General features: G+C 35.3%; 4 protein-coding genes across 7 annotated transcripts; 2 read left to right on the top strand and 2 right to left on the bottom strand.

Moving 5' to 3' along the window:
• Positions 1–5,305: 5,305 nt before the first annotated feature.
• Positions 5,306–9,594, top strand: LOC105173423 (mitochondrial adenine nucleotide transporter ADNT1). The gene is made up of 8 exons (XM_011095155.3): positions 5,306–5,799; positions 6,221–6,269; positions 6,535–6,698; positions 7,204–7,241; positions 7,761–7,873; positions 7,970–8,083; positions 8,354–8,698; positions 9,166–9,594. The coding sequence occupies exons 1-8, from the start codon at positions 5,642–5,644 to the stop codon at positions 9,247–9,249; spliced, it is 1,065 nt and encodes a 354-aa protein (XP_011093457.2). The 5' UTR covers positions 5,306–5,641; the 3' UTR covers positions 9,250–9,594.
• A 292-nt stretch (positions 9,595–9,886) lies between these two features.
• On the bottom strand, positions 9,887–10,830 carry LOC105173415 (uncharacterized). 2 transcript variants are annotated; one of them, XM_011095143.3, is made up of 3 exons: positions 10,738–10,830; positions 10,170–10,536; positions 9,887–10,003 (listed from the first exon to the last, which is right to left on the bottom strand). In XM_011095143.3, the coding sequence occupies exons 2-3, from the start codon at positions 10,517–10,519 to the stop codon at positions 9,985–9,987; spliced, it is 369 nt and encodes a 122-aa protein (XP_011093445.1). In that variant the 5' UTR covers positions 10,520–10,536; positions 10,738–10,830; the 3' UTR covers positions 9,887–9,984. The 2 variants fall into 2 exon arrangements, with proteins under 2 accessions (XP_011093445.1, XP_088740545.1); XM_088884419.1 differs by lacking the exon at positions 10,738–10,830 and having other exon boundaries at positions 10,170–10,668.
• Positions 10,831–11,697: 867 nt separating this feature from the next.
• On the bottom strand, positions 11,698–14,544 carry LOC105173404 (uncharacterized). The gene is made up of 2 exons (XM_011095131.3): positions 12,255–14,544; positions 11,698–12,047 (listed from the first exon to the last, which is right to left on the bottom strand). Exons 1-2 carry the CDS (start codon positions 14,158–14,160, stop codon positions 11,911–11,913), a joined length of 2,043 nt encoding a protein of 680 aa, XP_011093433.1. The 5' UTR covers positions 14,161–14,544; the 3' UTR covers positions 11,698–11,910.
• A 562-nt stretch (positions 14,545–15,106) lies between these two features.
• Positions 15,107–19,281, top strand: LOC105173397 (Nucleotide-sugar transporter family protein). Of its 3 annotated transcripts, XM_088879253.1 has the most exons (9): positions 15,209–15,265; positions 15,410–15,493; positions 15,587–15,788; positions 15,899–16,113; positions 16,274–16,352; positions 16,839–17,008; positions 17,291–17,477; positions 18,410–18,487; positions 18,874–19,281. In XM_088879253.1, exons 3-9 carry the CDS (start codon positions 15,771–15,773, stop codon positions 19,015–19,017), a joined length of 891 nt encoding a protein of 296 aa, XP_088735379.1. In that variant the 5' UTR covers positions 15,209–15,265; positions 15,410–15,493; positions 15,587–15,770; the 3' UTR covers positions 19,018–19,281. The 3 variants fall into 3 exon arrangements, with proteins under 3 accessions (XP_011093421.1, XP_088735380.1, XP_088735379.1); XM_011095119.3 differs by lacking the exon at positions 15,587–15,788 and having other exon boundaries at positions 15,107–15,265; XM_088879254.1 differs by lacking the exons at positions 15,587–15,788; positions 16,839–17,008 and having other exon boundaries at positions 15,107–15,265; positions 16,308–16,352; positions 17,252–17,477.
• The last annotated feature ends 429 nt before the right edge of the window (positions 19,282–19,710 follow it).

Below are 19,710 nucleotides of genomic sequence, written 5' to 3'. Positions count from 1 at the left end.
TGCTATTTCTTTCTTACTTTCAGATTATTTGGACTTTTTTGGATTAGCCTATTCAATCTCAATAAATAACAAAAGGAGAAAAAAAAAACTTAAAATATGTGGAGCATAGTCGAGGAGGTGGAAAAACGACAAAGGGGGTTTGTGAAATATTATGAAAGAGGTGGGGTCACATTGTTAATGACAGTTAAAATGGTGGGGGATGTATAATTAGGAGTTGTTGCTTTCAAGCCCTCCCTTTAATTTCACAAGTACTCACTCATCAGTAGCTCTTCTTTCTTGAACTAAAATTTAATGTTGATTAATTAAGGTTGCGATGAATGGCTTCCGCCACCAAAATAGGAAAAGAAAAGGTGGTCCAAACTGCTTTTGGTTGGGTATTTAATGCAAAATGAGATCTCAATTATTGGGTTATAGTTTAGAATATTTTCACCCACTATTTTTATTGTTTGAATGGATTCATATTTACTACTGGAATTAATTTTAATATCATTATTCTTATTTGTTTTTTTTGTCTTTGTTTCAGACAAAGAAATCAATACTATAATATCTTGAAAATCAACCACGTCCAACATGATTTATTAATGCTATATGGGCCCAAGGCTGAAAATGACATTTTCTCCAATGATTTAGTGGAGTAGAGACAGAGAGTGATGATGATGATTTTAAATTACTATCATGCCCTTGTGGTGCACCCCAAGACCAACATACACGTTCCTGAGTGTTTGCGAGTATTTTTAAAAATATTTTTTAATTTTTTATTTTAAAAGAGTATTTTTGAAGTGTTTAATATATCAATTTTTGCTTTTGAAACACATTGAAAAGTGTTTTTAGCTGTTTTGGTTTATTGTACATAAATTTAATTTTATTTTTTATTATTTTACTCTTTTTGTAATAATTTTAATTCGACTTTATTGTTTTTAATTTATTTTTAGAATTACATATTTAAAGTGAATATCGAAGTTTTCAAATAATTTAAATTTTAACAATAATTAAAATTATACTTTTAAATATTTAATATTTTAAGTTTTCTATATTTTATGTGCTATATCATCTAATTATATTATTTCTTTCAGATACTATATTATTTGATTAATTAATAAATTATTTTTTTGGAATCATGCAAGTCTAATTATTGTGTATGAATCAATAATTATATTACTTAGTGGGAGCATTATTAGATTAAATATATTTTTATAATATTTTTAAAAATATAAATATGAAATACTAATCGAAATAAAATTTAAATTTTTCGTGGAAAAATAGTTAATAGTGACAAATAACAAGTGAAATAATAAGAGGCAAATCAATCTTTTGACGATCAAGTTTATTTTAAAAGTGATTATTTTCCAAATACAACTTTCAACTTTTTTTTAAAAAAAAAAATATTTTTTAAAAATAAATTTTTTTACAAACACGCCCTAAATAAGATTCGGAATAGGAATTATACCAATGGAAGAGGGTTGTACTCTTAACCTTTACCTTGGTTTCATGATGAATTAAAAAGAAAATAAAGTCAGGACTGCCAACTTAACTTACTTGAAGGAAAAAAAAATAAAGATAAAGATTAATTGACATGGATATCAAACTCAATTTTTTTAAAATAAAGAAGGCCCTAATTGTCAGAATTGTAATTATGGTACAAATCACATGAAAGCATTGATGATGACAAGTAAAAATTAGAATTGAGGCCGACAAAGTATTGAGGAGAAACAAACAACAAAACACGAATGCGATTGAAGTGAAGTCGCATTTTGTTGGACAGTCTGTTTAAAAAAAGATGAATCCTTGTACCAGACAGACAGACAGAGACATGCTATTGAGCTTGTGACTGAGGAAGAAGTTTTGTTTCACTCTGCTCATGCTGCAAACTTTCACATGCTCCCTCCCATAACATAATTACTACCATCTCTCCTTAATGCAACCCACTCTCTCAACCTCAAAACATTCAACCTTTTCACACTCCTCATCAAATCATCCACAATCACACTTCCATATGTACTATACTTTCACTTTTACTACTCTTCCAATCTTAGGATATTGAGTGTAGGGGGGGCGATTGTAAACACCTTAAATTAATAAGATAAATGAATTCAAAACTTGTCAGAGAATCGAACGACGTATTTATCAAGAAGGTTGTAAGATCTTTATAAAATAATTCCCACACCATAAAAAAAAAAAATACATTTTGAAACTTACGAGATACTAAATTATATTCAAAATTTGGAGTAATTGGATAAAATAATACTATCAAACTTATAAAATCCCATCATATATTCAATCCGAGTCTAACACGTTGAGCTAATTATAAATGTAGGTGTTTCATGATTTTGACATTATAAATCCCATCAAGAAAAACGTGTCGATCGATAGATTAAAAAAAAAAAGAAAAAAGACAAACTTTATTAAAATTATAATGAATGAAGGTGGATTGATGGTAAATGAACAAACTTATATATAGCTCGCAATTATTATTTAGTTTGTAGGGTATATTGAAATTTACAATTTTGTTTTTCTTTTTAATAAATGTGTATGGTATATATCAAAGTCACAATGTGAGTCCATAAATGAATTAAATATACTAATTAAAAAAAAAACAACAACCACGTAATAAAGGCAGATGAATTAAGATAAAAAAAAAAGAGAGTAATTATGATATCAGAAAATTAAAGCAAGTTGGGGATGTAGGTGGCGACCTAGCTAGGAGTTTTGGCATGTTGCTTTATGATTGGTAACAGCAGGCTTAATTATCACTCTGTCTTAAACCAACCCATACATGCATGCATGTGATAAATATGAAATTACTGTGTAATTATTATTATTATAATCCGTGCAATTTTCAATCATGGTATTGAAGGTCCTTTTGAAATATTCTTGAAAGGACATATAAATTTTACATCCTTAAAAAGGTCGCATGTATATGTTCTAGCTGCATGTCCACCAATCCACAATTCCCATTTTCCAAACACATACATCATCTACTTATTGCCCAATAATATCTAAATTAAAGTACTTAAACTTTTTTAATCATTCAATATTTTGAAAAATGACTTTTTATTTTTATTTTTAAGACTCCTTTTCCACAATCCATTATTATTAATTATATATACTTTAATTTGATGTAATTATTATGATACGACGATATCTTATGAAAGTCTCCTATCGATCTTATTGGTATATATTTATAATTTTTCGAACAAGTTTTGAATTCACCTTATTAATTCAAGGTTTTTCATGATCCAATCGGCCTCGAATAATTTTTTACCTTAAAATCACCATTTTTATTATTTCTCATTTGTTTATTTGATTAATATTAGAATATTTTAAAAAATAAGAAAAAAGGTTAAAAAAAAAAAAAAGGAAGAAGGTGACGGACGCAGTGACATTAGCTCTCTATAGACTTGTCTGATTTGTATGATGCCAAAAGTCACCGCTGCAGACCTTCCTGTTTTTCTATATATATTGCTTTTTTTCTTTAGATGATAATTTACTCATTTACAATATTATAATGCCTTGTTTACTTGTAGGGATGCCCAATTCCCTATTTATTTGCATTTAAGTTGGCCCGAATCATATCACTATTTTATTTTTAATATATACAACAAAGTAAACATAAATTTAATTTTATTTCAAATTTTATCAATACAAGTAAATGAGTATGACAATTTAATATCATTCCATATTTATCACATTCACACAGGTGAAAATCAGTAATTGATGACGAAGCAAAAAAAAGAGAGCAATCAAAACGCGCTTTTTCCCTTGTCCCAACATTTGCATCCATGTACATTGTATCCACAATTCAAACTTGTCAATGTGCGACGTGACATTTTTGTTTTTGTTCCTTTGCAATAAATTCATTAGCCCTTCTTTAGTACATTTGTTGTTTCATGGGGCATTGAATTTATTGGAAGTGGAACATTTTGGTGGTAAAAAATGCAATATTATTAGTGTGCCCACTCCACTACTGATTGTCACGTACCATCAATAATAACTTACTTTAAGCTATTGGAATATCATTTGTAAATCCAACATTTATAATTATGGTTGTGTTAAAATTTTAACATAGAGAAATTCACATTCTTCAAAGCATTTATAATAATAAAAATGATGATTGTTGGTAAATGTAAATCCTGAGTCAATATTTAGGATATTATGTCTGGAATTATGTTATTGAAATCCAATTGGGGTTGGGCTGGTATTAGGCATGGCCTTTTAAGTTTGGACTCACTGGCTTCAGCTTTCCCTCAATACCTACATCATTAATTATTGGTTCATTAATAAAACCAAGAGTATGTGAATAGGGTTGTAAACCAAATTATATTAAATCATATATGAAGATTTGATTTGAAGCATTACCAAATTGATTAGCGACTACTTGTTTCTGTGATGATGACTCATAACCATATAATAGCAGTGGCCCAACCCCAACCCCTCACCTACCTATCCCACCATACTACTTTTATAGTTATATTATACATTAGAATCACACAAAAACTTATAACTAGAAAAAATAATTGTTAAGACCATATAATGAACTTACTGACAAGGTTATAATATTAAATTGAAATAGAACTTAAAATAAACTTTGAAAAAATAAACAAAGAGTATTAATTAATTAAAATATTAAAAATTTACAAGTAGAGTGATAAATATAATAATAATTTTTAAAATTTTAAAAATATAAAAGAAGACTATTAGAGTTGTCAATTTAGATAAATAAAAGGAACTTATATATCATTCAATTTTTTTTTTATTTTAAAAAAATAACATAGCATGTCCAGACTACAATCAAGTGGTTCAGGGCCATTGGGTTAAATTGATCCCAAATTTCAATATTTGGAATCAATTCAATCCTAAATAGATCTAAACCAAATTAATTTATTTTTTTATTAATTTTAATTTTGGATTGAGCTGCCCCCAACTAAACTCGTTGAGTATCTTAACTCCGAATGCACTCCCTTTCTCTGCACCATCTATTCTATGTCCTATGCAACGAAGCCCATATTTCTTGGAGCTTTTGTAATAAAAGTTAATACAATAGTTTTAATACGATTTGCTACTCAATTATCTATTTTTTGTGTGGATTTGTAAAAATGTGGTTAATTTGTCCTAAAAATAATTTTATTAAAAAAAGGACTCAAACTCTTTATCTATAGTTATATATTAATATTAATTCTAACATATTAATGAGAATAAAAAGAATATTAAAAATAATTTGTATGGTAAAGTTGAAACTTATGTAGAATGAGTTAAAAAGGGCATATGAAAATACAAAATTAAAGAAAGGGAAAAAAGAAATATTATGGGAAGGAAGGTAGAAGCAATAGAAAGAAGGGAATCCCCTTTTTGTCTTCAATAATTTACTATACAACTGGAGAAGTGGAGCGAGAGAGAGAAGCATTTTCACCGTCGAAGCAGCAGCAGCAGGACGCCGTCACTTTCGTGTAACCCCATCACACAACTACACTCACTTTGTGCTGCCTCGGTTCACTCGCCACCATCAAGGGCCGCGTAGGTCGGGGAGATACCGCACCGCCAAGAATGCAGGCCTTCATTTAATCCTCGCCACCTAGGGTTTTGTGAATTCATTTGAAATTTTTTGGATCGGTTTTTTTTTTTTGTTTTCCTTTTCGGGGATTTGATGGCGTCGGAGGATGTGAACGCACGCGAGTCTGCGGTGTCGAAGATTGTGAATTTCGCAGAGGAGGCGAAGCTCGCGAAGGAAGAGATCAAGCCTTCTAAATACCAAGTTTACAGTATTTGCAAATCTCTCGTCGCAGGCGGTGTCGCCGGAGGAGTGTGAGTTTTCAACTTATTTACTACTCTGTCTCTGTGTTCATGTAAAGTATCTACGTTCTGAACGATTTTTCATCTTTGGTTTCTCTGGCTTTCTGTAGTTTTTTTTTTTTTTTTTTAATTTGAAATCGTTCTTGATGAAATTTGGGGATTGCTTAGCATTGGTTTGTGGAAAATGAGTCTCCGATTAGATTGGCCGAGGCACCTGATAATTTTGTTGTCGAGGAACTTATCAAGAATATATTTTTGCTCAACAGTGAGGAGTAGGAGAAGAACAGAAAGGATAGCTATGCTTTCTTTTTAACGTAAACCGTTTAGGATTTCTGCAAGGAGCTTGTTATAAATATTTGGCTTGTAGTTTAGCTGCTGGTTTCTTGTGAAGAATAAAAGTGGGCATGACTGACTTGCTGCATAATTATTACAGGTCCAGAACTGCTGTAGCTCCATTGGAGCGACTGAAAATTTTGCTCCAGGTTACTTGTGTTACAATCTATATCTAGCAGCAACTTTTTACCCCACTCCATCAAAATGGTCATGATATAAAATTGAATGAACTGTGACCATTGCCGAGAATGATTCAATTATACTTTGAGTGAGCCTGGAGCATATAATTTTTTCTTCTGCTCTTTGAGACTCTTTGATTATTTCGTTCAATGGAATCATCACTTCTTGTGCCTACTTATTGTGGAAAACTAATATTTTTCTCTGTCATTTCTGGGTATATGTGGTATATGTCAGGTTCAAAATCCACACAACATAAAATACAATGGTACTGTTCAAGGCTTGAAGTATATATGGAGAACTGAGGGCTTTAGAGGATTGTTTAAAGGCAATGGCACTAATTGTGCTCGTATTGTCCCAAATTCAGCAGTAAAGTTCTTCAGCTACGAGCAAGCATCCAAGTATGGCCCTGCAAAAGCATAAAATGTCGTAACATGTTTTGCTTTCATTGGTTATGATGACTAAACTTTTGTAGACTGCGCAAATTGATGATCCTGTTCCAACTGTGACGTGTCTTCTGTTTGCTTTTATGGCTGCACTGCACGTACCCCTGAACCCTTCTGCCCTATTTTAATATGGTTTAGTGTCTCGGACTTTGTTTCTTCTTTATCTTACTGAAAGACCACTGTGTCATCCATTTGCTTGATTAACATGTCCATCACCGTTATTGATCTTGATGATCACTTGAGTTGCCTCCGTATCAGAGAGTACTAACTGCTAAACATGAATTTTTTTTTGTTTATTTAGTCATGTAGTTTATGTATCATGATGCTGATGCTATAATGAGATGCAGATGGGCAAAACTTAGTCCAAATAATTTGGGCCTTTAATAGTCAGTTTTCGTGAGATGATTCTTCCAATTTCCTCCTTTTCCTCAATTTACTCGTTTGTGTTATGTTGTAACAGGGGCATATTACATCTGTACCAGCAGCAAACTGGCAATGGTACGTCTTTATTACTATATGCATGAATGTGTTCAGAAATTTTTAACCTCTGCTTCGTCATATTAGTCTGTAATTCATGTGTCAAGTTGGGACATATCACAAAATTTCCCCATTTTGGACTTTGTTAGCACTGGTACAGCTGTTTTTGCTCGTTAGATGACATATTGGTGCTGTGCAAGTTTCTGTTTACTGATAATCATTCAAGTCTAAATCAGGGCAGTAAAGATTACTGTAGGTCTAAAATGGTACCATGAAAGTCACTGAGGGCCTGATTTTCAGTTGTGGCTATCCTGTTAATCTAATGAAATTATTTTTGAATACTAACAACAAAACTTTGTAACAGTATAGTGTTTATGAGCTCTGTAATTTCCGTGGCAAATAAGATATTGCAGTTTATCTCTAATTTTATTCCAAGGGAATGAATTTGCAATTCTGGAGATAAGCTTACTATCTTTATCAGGTTTGAGGGCCATTTGAATCAATAATATATAAGTTTTTCTTCATATTTTGTTATTGAAGAGGATGCCCAGCTGACTCCTTTATTACGTTTGGGAGCGGGAGCATGTGCTGGAATAATTGCCATGTCCGCTACCTACCCAATGGACATGGTTCGAGGCAGACTTACTGTACAGGTATTCCGGGTCCCCAGAAGTGAGCTCATTGATAGTTATTTGCTTTCACAGTAAGCCTTATAAGCATAATATCTATTCGTACTATCCTTACTGCAGGCAGAGAAGTCCCCTTATCAGTACCGAGGAATGTTTCATGCTCTATCAACTGTGCTTCGTGAGGAAGGTTTCCGTGCACTGTACAAGGGTTGGCTGCCATCCGTCATTGGAGTCGTGAGTCTGGAATAGCAGAATTATTTCCATATAGTGTTTCTTAATTCATATAAATTAGACCCACTTGGATAGTGTTTCTTCTGATGAATTTGACCCTACTTCCTTAAATACCTGATTTTGACCTTAATAAGTTTCACGTTTGCTCTGAAAAAATTTTGCTTATGCTTTTGGAGACGAAGATATTCATCATGAGGACACATGGCGAGATCATGCTTCTTCTAAGCATTATTATTTGTGGTGGTAACTAGTTCTCTTCTTCATTCCTTGCAGGTACCGTACGTGGGTCTCAACTTTGCTGTTTATGAATCTCTTAAGGACTGGTTAATTAAATCTAAACCCTTTGGTCTTGTTGAAGACAATGATTTGGGCGTTGTGACAAGGCTTGCATGTGGGGCCGCAGCAGGGACAGTTGGACAAACTGTTGCATACCCCCTTGATGTCATCCGTCGAAGAATGCAGATGGTCGGGTGGAATAATGCTTCTTCAATTGTCACTGGTGATGGCAGAAGCAAGGCCTCCCTTGAATATACTGGCATGATTGATGCTTTCAGGAAAACGGTGAGGCATGAGGGCTTCAGAGCATTATACAAGGGATTGGTCCCCAATTCAGTGAAGGTTAGTCTTCAGTGTATTCTTGTTTTCTGGACCTGTCTTTATCATGTGTTTAATATCTGTTTGTTGCTATCATGCCCACGTCAGATTGGCAGTACTGCTGCAAAGCGCTAGCTACTTACTGTAGTTTTCAGTGTTGTTTTCACTATTCTTGCCATTTTGTTTGAAGATCACTGAATGTGATACTTAAAGGCACATGACGTGAGCCTCTTGGTTCAGCATGGAAAATTGGATAGTGCTCTATTGCAGGAGCAAGTAGTATGCTAAATTGCTTTCTGGAGATTGCCTGTGATATGATATGCAGTTCGTGTTTGGTTGCTCGCATTTTGTTAAGTGCCATAGTCAACCTAGGAGAGGAATTCTGTTTGCAACATGATAATGAGTTGCAGCTTTACTGAATTGTGAGAGAATTAGCAATTGGTAGATTGATGTGTAAGTTCACATACACTAATATTGCTGTTTCTATTCAGGTCGTCCCATCAATAGCCATTGCTTTCGTGACATACGAACAAGTGAAAGAGTTACTTGGGGTAGAGATTAGAATATCAGACTGATGCAGATAGAGCTGTAATTTTTCATTCATTCAGTGTGATTTTTGTCAACAAAAAGAGGAGAAGAGATTGACGTTGTAGACCTCCTCTGCACACAGAGAAGTTGAAGACCCTTCAGTCCTCTGTTTATATGTTTCTGAAAGGATGTTTTTCTTCTGGGTAGCTGCTCGGTAGAAATGCTTTCACAAATAAGTATTAGCAAAGAATAATGGAGTAATAATAGCATCTGTAGGTCTTGGTGCGTAACTAGCTAATGTACGGTGTGCATTGTCCATCGACAAAATCTACCTATTTTTCAGGAATTGTTTTGTTAATCATTTTAGATCATTTCATCTATCTTCCCGTGAAGTCTCGTTTTTCATGGTCTATTCGGTAGGTTGTTTAAAAGCTACGTTCCAAGCCGTTTTATCGACCTATCTGGCAGGACGGCAATTCTGCAATGAATGTCTTGACCATATATTATGCAAAAGCAGTGAGCGATAGTTTTACTAATCCTAACCACTCTGATCCAATCTGTTACGTATTACAATAGTTGAATAGAATCTAGTATAAATATTTTGTATACCCTATGAGGGTAATGCCTACATGTTACTTCTAGCAGCACTGTACAACTCTAGCTACTATAGAAGTTTGTTTTCGTCTACGTTTTACTATGCGTTCAATGGGAAGAGGCTTGGAGTTGGAGATTCAAATATGAGATGGTTTGATCACGTATAAACCAGGTCCTGCTTTAAGAATTCACAATCTTCTGCAGTGCCTGAGATATAAAACAGCAAAATTGATTATTTAAGATATCCATTTGAAGAGAGGCTGTATCTCCTCATTGCTTATTCCTCTAACATGTGATGAAAACACACGCGAACATAGAAAATGACTGAAAAGGGCCGGAGCCCCAGATTAGTGGGGGAACAAAGAACAATTACCTAGAGTCCCTTATCTTAGTATGAACCTTGGATGTTTGCCTTTCAGAAGCCGGAAATTGGTTCACTTGTCGCCTTCTTGCCTGGAAATCAGATCTGGAGACACCGCCCTGTTTGGCTATGTGATTGTGATTTCCAGTTTCCATGTCTCTGTTTTCGTCTAAATTGGAACAATCGTCTGGGGATAACGAGAGAAAAGACATGATCAAAACAAGATTAAGCCCCGGAAGGGGAGACAAGTTTGTCTCCAAATTACTCGCATTGTTGTCTTGTTCATAACTAGTTTCTTCTTCTCCATCTCCATTGTCAACATGCTTATTTTCTTGTTCTCCATTGACAACAGGCTCTGCCATTTCTTTTCCTCAAGAATCTGTAACAAAAGTAATGAGTTTCTGTAAGGCATAACTCCTTCAATTTCCACGAGCACAAGCTATTAACGCATGCATGCATGCATGCTCTTCCTTCATATATTTATGAATTCATGATTTACAAAGGTAAATCAACAAGAAGTTGAGAAAGGGATTGAAAATTTCCAGAAACAACAATGAAATGAAAGTATAATAGTATTTACCTTTTAGAATTTGTAGCTATGAATACGATGAAGGAAATTAAGCAGGTAACTTACAAAAGAAATGTATTTTTCCCTGTAAATTTGTGTTGCTGCTCTCAGACTAGTTTTAGTGAAATGTTATTGTTCAACCGAAATTTATTAACAGAAACTGACTGAATGAGTGTCTGCCGTAAATTACGCCACTGGTTGGCGGTAAATATACTCTACATTTAGTTTATTTTTATTGGTTTTCATTATTTCTGATTCAGGCCAATTTGCAATTGCAAATACCATTAAAGAATCTAAATATATTTATTACATAACAAGTATATTTTTTTTCTTTTTTTCTTTATGTCTGAAGCACTTACTCTCCAAGTCCATGTAGTGATTTTTATTTCAAAAAAGTATTGAAAAATACGTGCTTTCTATAGTTACTCTGTAAGGAATAGTTTCAAATTCTAATTTATTTATTTTTATGCTTTTCAAACTTTTTTAGCGTAATTGAGACATACATGCATATAGAGTTACTCAGATTATTAATACAAAGTTCATAAATGATAATAGCAAGATCTGTTGAGTTGATATCTTCTTATCACTGGTGATAGAAAAAGGATTTGTTATCTCAAATGAGATATAGGTAGAGGGTTGCCTACGCCCAAAAGCGATGATTCACTTGTCTCCTTGTCCATAGGGACCTCGGCTCGGTGCTCGTCCCAATTGTTGTAATGGGCATTATGGATATTGATACATGCAACATATGATTCAGAATATTTGTCTCTGCTGAAGTTCTTATCAAATTAACTGTGAGCAATCGGAGTGGTGAGTGAGGTACATTCAAGTCGACGTACTTGTTTTCTGATATTCGCATGAATGTGACTACCAGTCTGTCATAATATTAGAGGAAAACCAGACATGTTGATAAGCTGCAGTAAAACATCCTATGATGTTCAAGGTCACAAGAAAAAGTCAAGAAACAGCAGATTATGTGAAAAAATACATCATCTGGTATGTCCATTTATAATTTAATCACTTCTGTAGATGGATATCAAACATCTAGCAACTCAATACAATAATGAGCTCGCTATGTGTTTGAGATCTTCTTGCACATAGATTTGACATCTGTGGCTCCAGTCACATCAGCCTACCCTATCCCCCCAAAAAAGACAGTGAAATGGTTTGTGATAATGAGCAACACTAGGGTAATTCAGAATCTGAGACATGACCGGATGTTCTGCGTGTTCTTGGACTCATCATCATAAGCTGACTCTCGGAATTCATCCTCATCGTGCGTGGAGTATGTGGAGGTCTTACTGATCTTCCCTTAGGAGTCCCTGTGAAAAGCAGTCATCAGATTACTGTAAGTTCATGAGAGAAACAACTTCTGATAAAGTTCAACAGCATGATTAATCTTAAATTTGATGAAAATTTTGTTTCTTGGCAATAAGTTTAAGCTGATCAGCAATGAATATGGCTGAAAGATCATAAGAAAATTTGATCGATAAAGAGTAAGCAGTTTGAAAGTTGAACAGGTAATGAACCTGGCTGTTTGCTGGTCTTGATTTCTAATGATCTCTTTGATAATGTAAGCTTCCTGATCATAATTTCAGGAGAAGGCAAGGATCTCCTTTCTGTCGGCGATGCCAACGGGTCATCCGCCAGTATAATCTCTTCGCCACATGTAGAAGTTCCCTCGCTGCCTGATTCATAGTTTTCCCTCTGACTTGTATTTGCTTTTTCCCTCTCCATTACCCTATACACAAACATGTGAAATGGGATTTGTGATACTGACAGCAACTTGGAATTTACTACTGAAGGAATGCTTCTTAACATCCCAGCCTCAAGATCACTAAAGTCTATTGGAGGCATTGGCGCATCTGGTTGGCTGTATTCAGGGTTCATAACCAAGAAATGCTTAGTGTACCGAAGTATACGACAGATAGACGAGAAACTTGGCCGTTGGCCTGGATCAATGTGCCAGCACTTTTTTGTCAAGTTTGTAATGTACTTAGGTGAATGGAAAGGGAACAGTGGTCTCTCGCCTGCTCTAATGTTGCGGCTCATTTTATCTCCTTGAAGATGGGTATCTTCGAAAGGGACTTTTCCAGTTAAGAGCTCAAAGCAAATCATCCCAAAGCTGTATACATCAGATTTCTCCGTGTGCTTAGAATTTTCTCCTACTCCAAATTGTTCTTGCTCTGCCAGCACCTCTGGTGCATGCCAGATGAATGGAAGCTGGCCGTTCTGGCTTGTGGGCGTCCTTGGAGTAAGACTACTAATAGACGAGGACAGGCCAAAACCTGAAACCTTGGCGTGCAAATAACCATCTGTGCCAGTGTTCCTGGCTTTTATAAGGATGTTAGAGGGGTTCAGCTCTCCATGGTAGATCTTCTTTGAGTGGAGATACTCCATACCTCTTGCTATCTGCAGCATTAGATCAACTGCAACTGGAAGGGTAAAGGGAATTCGTTTTCTCGGCCCACAAATCTCCTTGATATAGCTTGACAGATCTCTATTCATGAGTTCCATGACCAAGTGACATTCCTTTTTTTCTTCATCCGTGAAAGCACACAGAATGTGCAGTATATTTGGATGAGAAAGAGCGGCTTCTTTAGATATGTCAGGAACCAGCGTCTCGACGTCCCCATAGAAGTGCCTTAGAGCGAAGCTCTCACCGAGCCACTGAATCTCCTTATATTGGCTCCCATTTCCCAGCCTCCTCCTAACTTGGTAGTCCTTGGAATTCACTAAAGTTGCACTAGGTAGTAGTACGTCATCCATCGATGTCTCCGAGCAATTCAAGTACTTCAAAAGTACATCAGCCAGTCGACGATCACGTTTTGAAGTTAAACAGCCCGAGGTCTTCTTATCTTTGATTGTCTTGAGCAGAAACCACCTGTCTTCTTCCCAAACTGAATCCAACCGGTTGCAGAAATCTTGAGAAACCAAGTACTGCTCTCCAAATATCCACTGGAAGATTCTTGGATCTTTCATATCTTTCTGGTACTTAATCGAGTAAACGAACTTCTTCTTCTGCATCTCCTCTTGGTCGTAGTCCGATATTTGTCCTGCCATTTCGATAGCCTCGATGACAATGGGAAAGAAGGTGAGCAAGTTGTGTATGTGGAACTCAACGCAGTCGGCGTTCTGATACAGCAAAATGGCTTTAGCCCACCAGTCCTTTGTTTCCAAGCATTGCTTGATGTATGTCTCACCTTCTTTGAACACTCTGAGGAGCTCTTTCAACGGGTGTTCGATGATTTTCCATTTCGTGTTCCTCTCTTCAAATCTCAGATTATGCTTCATCTGCTGTGCAATTGTTTTGTATCCAGAAGTAAGCATATCTACCAACAAACAACACTGTCTCTGATTAAAAATGTTGTTCTGGAATACCATCAATGCCTTCAAACTCCCCACTACTTCTCCAATTTGTCTGAATTGCTCCATTCTTGAAAGTTTTCAGACAGATCTAAGAATCAAATTCCAGGGAAATTCTTACACACAGACACAATGCAACTTGTTGGGAGATGGGGGGAGAAAATCTGCGATTGGCTTCGAAACACCTTGATATCATCTCTTGCCACGAATTGGATTACAAGGCATAATCAGGACAGAAGATAAATTCGTTCCCATGCAAATTCTTGAGCAGCTATGTGATCACCAGCATTTGGAATGAATTCTCTACCAAAAATGTTTTGTGTAGAGAATCAAAATCTGGAATCAAATTATTGTAAAACAGATCCAAGAGGAGAAGGAGTTTGGCCCCCTTGGCCTTGGATGAATCTGAATCTGAAAGTAAAATGCAGCAAAAATTTCCACAGTTTTTGTCACCCCAACACCTGGCACCCTCCTGAACCTTTGTTTTGCATGAGGTTGAATAGGTCATTTTTTACCACTATTCCATTTTGGCTTCAATCACAGCTTCCTGTACTATATTATGAACAACTTCTATGTTTTATTTTTGACATAAATTTCTAAATAAAAACATTAAAAAGGGGTTCTTTTAAATATTTATTTTGAAATTATAACAAGACAGATAAATTCAATATAAAATATATATAAATAAATATATTAAGGATAATTATATCGACACTTCCTAATCCATCATCAATTTACAAAAAGTTTTCTTATTTTTTGAAAAATTATACTTTCACCACCAGAAATATCAATACAGTAATCACTTTTATTTTTTTAAAAATTACACATACACCTTAAAAATATCAACAACATTATACAATTACTAATATATTATTAGTAGTTAGGGGTATGAATAATAGTTATGCCAATATATTATTATATTTTATATACTGAAAAGTACATATTTGAAACATTGAGGTCCAATTACTAATTACATAAAACAGTGGGGGGTCCTTTTCTGAATATCCAAAGTAAAGGGGGTATTATCAGAATTTTATCGCAGATCAAACCACGCTCAGTTCTGATGTACAAGCGAGCAACTTTACAGTGCGTCTCGTGTGAATAGCGTAGCGAAGAGGAGGAGATGCAGTGGTACGTCGTCGCCTCACTACTCACCCTTCTCACAAGCTCTCAGGTTCATACTCGCTCTTGAATTGTAGCTCAAAATTTGTATCCGTGATCCATACGCGTTTGTATGTGTATATACATATATTGTACATAATTAATCTAAAAAACTGATCTTGGGTTGAGAGCTGTTTATTTTGGTCGATTTTGGCAGGGAATATTGACGACGTTGTCACAGAGTAATGGGGGATACAAATATGATTATGCCACTGTTCCGTTTCTTGCTGAAGTTTTTAAGGTACTTCATTGATTGCGGAAAGAAATGTAGTTAATTTAAGCAAACCGTGGTTGGATTCCATTTTAGCTCTTTTCTGGTTTCGTTATTACATAGATAAGGGGAACGAGAAGAACCCATATCGAATGCTGCCTTGACGGGAGCTTTCGTGATTGAGATTAGGATTATTGCTTTTTCTGGGTTACCAAAAGTGAACCCTTCAGTACAAACTGGAGAGCCCTGGAGTGAAGAATCAGAAAATATTAGCAAACAAGAAAAAAGAATTTTATTCCAGTCTTTAATGTGTGGATTTTCAGTGGTTAGGTTTTCCTTTGGTGTAAAGCAATTGTTGATTTAAATTAAATTACTGCATCTTATTGTCAAAGCAAGTTTTTCTTTTGCTATTGACAAGTTTGCTTTGAAATGTAGCTCATTGTATCTTGTGTGTTACTGTGGAGAGAGTGCCAGAGGTCACCGCCTCCTAAAATGACAACCGAGTGGCGAAGTGTTCGGCTATTTCCAATCCCGTCAGTCATATACCTTATTCACAACAATGTGCAGTTTGCCACGTTGACATATGTTGATACATCCACGTATCAGATAATGGGCAACTTAAAGATTGTGACAACTGGAATACTCTTCAGGTGCAGTGCTGTTGTCATTTTCTCTATTGGTTTACATAATAACCTGCAGTTGAAATTTAAGTATCTGGAGCCTTTGTTTCACTTAAAGAAGAGCTGTTATTTTCTCTAATGTAAATGTTGACACTCTACAGTTAGTAGATATTTTTATTTCCTGGTTTAGGCTATTTTTGAAGAGGAAGCTTTCTAATTTGCAGTGGATGGCAATTGTTCTGTTGGCTATTGGAACAACCACAAGCCAGGTGCTGTCATGACTTTTTGACTTACTCTCTTGTTATACATACTGATTGGAGCAAAATGACGTATTAGGGTATTATTTTTCTTCTAAATTTCATAGAGAATTTGCTTCTTAAATGCAACAGATAAGCTCTGAGACTAGATGGACCATACAGGGCTCTCATTGTTTTTTGCTTTTAGTAAGACAAGTTTTGACATCAGTGTGGTTTACAATCTCCTGCAGGTTAGAAGTGTGTATTGCCTGATTCAATGACAGTAATGGAAACATATGTTGTTGGATAACGATGCTTAATTGTGATGAATTTTAGAATATATGAAGATATCACATTGTTATAGTAGCATGGAACTCATGTTTCCTCAATTGGCTGTTACATGCTGATCGTTCCCTTACTTGTAGCAACTTCGGAGCAGTTCATGATCACACAACTACTCTATGTAAATAATGCAATTACGATGTTCACAATCTAAGCCTTTATCTTATGTCGATATAGGTGAAGGGTTGTGGAGAAGCTTCTTGTGAATCACTGTTTTCATCACCAATTCAAGGATACATGTTAGGGATATTATCTGCATGTCTCTCTGCATTGGCTGGCGTTTACACAGAGTTCTTGATGAAAAAGAACAGTGACAGTTTATATTGGCAGAACATTCAACTATATACGTGAGTTCTTCTATGGTAAAGCAACCTTTATTTCTACTTACACCAAATAAGTATGTCCAGAAAATGCAAGCTTGCAACTTTTTATATAGTATGTACCTGGTTCAATGTTTAAGAAAACCAGAGAGAGGGATGATGTTGAGGGGATTATTATTTTTTTATTGGTCATTTATTCATCTGAGATTCCAGCTTTGGTTGGAGTTTAATGGTCTTAGTTTTATTCTATCATGAGTCAACTTGGATTAGAAGCCTCGTTGAAGCAAAGTTGGACACTCTTCCTTACAGATTTGGTGCAATATTCAACATGGCAAAACTTGTCTTGGATGATTTTAGAAGTGGGTTTGAGAAAGGTCCATGGTGGCAACGTCTTCTCAATGGATACACTATTACAACTTGGATGGTAGTGTTAAATCTGGGGTCCACTGGGCTGTTAGTATCATGGTTAATGAAGTATGCAGACAACATTGTTAAGGTATCCATGATTATCTATTTATCATTTCTTCCTTTAGTGATTCTGGCTACATTGTCATTTTTATCTGAAATATCTTTGATGTCCTGGTACTCAGTGTTTTGAGAAAAATAATGTGATGTTTGACTGTTCAGATTAAACTTTTGAATGAAGAACTACTCTCTGCAAAGTTGATATACAAGAATTTTAATTGTCAGTTAGCTCGACATGATTATTTAGCTGAATTTTTATTCAGAGACCAATATGACCATTGCTTATAACAGATGAATCTACCAAATTGGGCAGATAAGCGAAAACCTTAATCATAAATCAGTGACCATTCTGATTGTGTTGGTACTTTGTACTAGGATGCATTTACTGAATTGGTTGCTGTATAATTGACTAAAATTGAGCATCACCAAAAACATTTATTCTATGTCGTGCATAAGCTTTAGGAAATGAAGCACATCTCCTGGAATTAAGTTCTATTTTTTTTCGTGACAAGAGCCCATTTGTTTAGGTGTAAGTGAATTTTGGGAATTATAGAAATTTCCAGTTGAGTTGGTTCTACCTTACCTCATGTTCGCTTTGTAGAAGTCTTCCAGTTGACATAGCATTTGTGACGTATACTAAAAAACTTGAGAATTGAGAGATCAATGAGATTGTGCAAATCTACACAAATAATATACTGTCCGTCTTTGCTTTTTTGGGAGCTTAAGGGAACAATATTTCATGAAGTAATGTTTATATCAGCTACCTAATGTCGGAGGACAGAGATGCGGAGACATCAAGGGATTGCGTTATTCTGTCCTGTCGTTACTTGACCTAACTTTTTGTAGTTCTGTTGAAATAAAACTCCAGCAGCTTATACTTTTTGTTCGCCAACCATGTTATTTGCTCACCTCAGTATTGTAATTGGTTGTTCTTTCAATGAAGTATTGACTTTCCTTTGATAGGTCTATTCCACATCTATGGCAATGTTATTGACAATGGTATTGTCTGTGTTCCTTTTCAACTTCAAACCAACTCTACAGGTAACATTTTGAAATCTTTTTTCTTATCAGTGCTATTCTTCTTTGTTCATACATAAAATGTTCTGTGATTTTCTTAAAATCTTTGATAGAGCTTTTTGTGCTTGCCCTTGCCCACCTTTATGGTTTACCACATTAGTACATTTTGCACAACGGGATAACATATGTTTTTGCCGCATGATTATTTGCTATCTGTCAAATTTCCAATTTTAATATTCTGTCTCTTTGATACATTAAATATGATTAACAGTTAGTTTTATAAGCTTTTTTAGCCTGATATCTTGCTTCGTCATTATTAAATTATATTTATATTGTAGTTACACATTGTGCATCAGCTGATGCTATGTTCCTTGGTTTTTACCTACTGTGTCTCCTACTTGTGAATGCAGCTCTTTCTGGGAATTTTTGTGTGCATGATGTCACTGCACATGTATTTTGCCCCTCCGAGCATGCTTGTGGATTTGCCCGTGACAGCAAAAGCAGAACCTCAAAGTCTAGTCCAAGTTTCTGTTGATCGAAGGACGGCTTCATAGTCCACCTATACAAGAGGATAAATTCTTTTCATTTGTCTCAAGTTATTCTAGAATATCATATGGGGAGCCTTTTCCAATCATTAAAACGTGTAAGATGTACAAGCATGTTTCTAGAGACGGAACACTAAAACACAAGGCCAACGATATTGTTAGAGGAGTAGAGGTTAGATAGTTGTATGAACATCTGATCCAAGTGAAAAATCTCTGTCCTAATTCCGCTGTCTTAGTAGATTTATTGAAGCCATGTATTCTTGATTCTAACCATTTGAGCGTTTTCTGATCCCTGAGGATACTATGTTGTGCATGTCAGGGCAAACATTCATTCTTGGTACGTAGTATGTCTGGAACATTAGCTGATACTCACTGTAAACTGTTTATGAATCATTGAGTGGATCGGTGTTCTGATTGGGTATTTCAGGTCCCAACCTCTTCAGGTGAGTTTGGGTACATGGGGCCAAGTACTTTGGTCTGAATCTGGCTAGTCTTAACCGACTTGTTTCGGGTAAGAAACTAAAAGCTTCATTGTTTTTTCTTGGTTGGGTTGTTGGCCGGGTCGACCCCTTGGCAAGTGAGTCCACAACCACCACAGGCAATGCATGAGAGGTTTGCCACCATTTGTGGCCAGCAAAGGTGCAATTAATTGAATGAGCAGTTGCTGCATTGTTGATGGCCTCCACAGTATGTATGGCTGCA

The sequence above is a fragment of the Sesamum indicum genome, linkage group LG1, assembly GCF_026168435.1.
Source record: "Sesamum indicum cultivar Baizhima isolate 11 linkage group LG1, ASM2616843v1, whole genome shotgun sequence".
NCBI lineage: Eukaryota > Viridiplantae > Streptophyta > Magnoliopsida > Lamiales > Pedaliaceae > Sesamum > Sesamum indicum.
The sequence above is the reverse complement of the archived record's forward strand: the minus strand, read 5'-3'. Positions and strand labels throughout refer to the sequence as shown.

Excerpts from the sequence above, each read along its gene's own strand:
- LOC105173415 (XM_011095143.3), bottom strand. The coding sequence starts at position 10,519 with ATGGCAGAGCCTGTTGTCAATGGAGAACAAGAAAATAAGCATGTTGAC.
- LOC105173423 (XM_011095155.3), top strand. The coding sequence starts at position 5,642 with ATGGCGTCGGAGGATGTGAACGCACGCGAGTCTGCGGTGTCGAAGATT. Across the intron at positions 7,242-7,760 it reads CCAGCAGCAAACTGGCAATG|AGGATGCCCAGCTGACTCCT; the intron begins GTACGTCTTTAT and ends TTGTTATTGAAG. Across the intron at positions 8,084-8,353 it reads TGCCATCCGTCATTGGAGTC|GTACCGTACGTGGGTCTCAA; the intron begins GTGAGTCTGGAA and ends CATTCCTTGCAG.
- LOC105173404 (XM_011095131.3), bottom strand. The coding sequence starts at position 14,160 with ATGGAGCAATTCAGACAAATTGGAGAAGTAGTGGGGAGTTTGAAGGCA. Across the intron at positions 12,048-12,254 it reads CAAGACCAGCAAACAGCCAG|GGACTCCTAAGGGAAGATCA; the intron begins GTTCATTACCTG and ends TGCTTTTCACAG.
- LOC105173397 (XM_011095119.3), top strand. The coding sequence starts at position 15,215 with ATGCAGTGGTACGTCGTCGCCTCACTACTCACCCTTCTCACAAGCTCT. Across the intron at positions 15,494-15,898 it reads TTCTTGCTGAAGTTTTTAAG|CTCATTGTATCTTGTGTGTT; the intron begins GTACTTCATTGA and ends TTTGAAATGTAG. Across the intron at positions 16,353-16,838 it reads TTGGAACAACCACAAGCCAG|GTGAAGGGTTGTGGAGAAGC; the intron begins GTGCTGTCATGA and ends ATGTCGATATAG.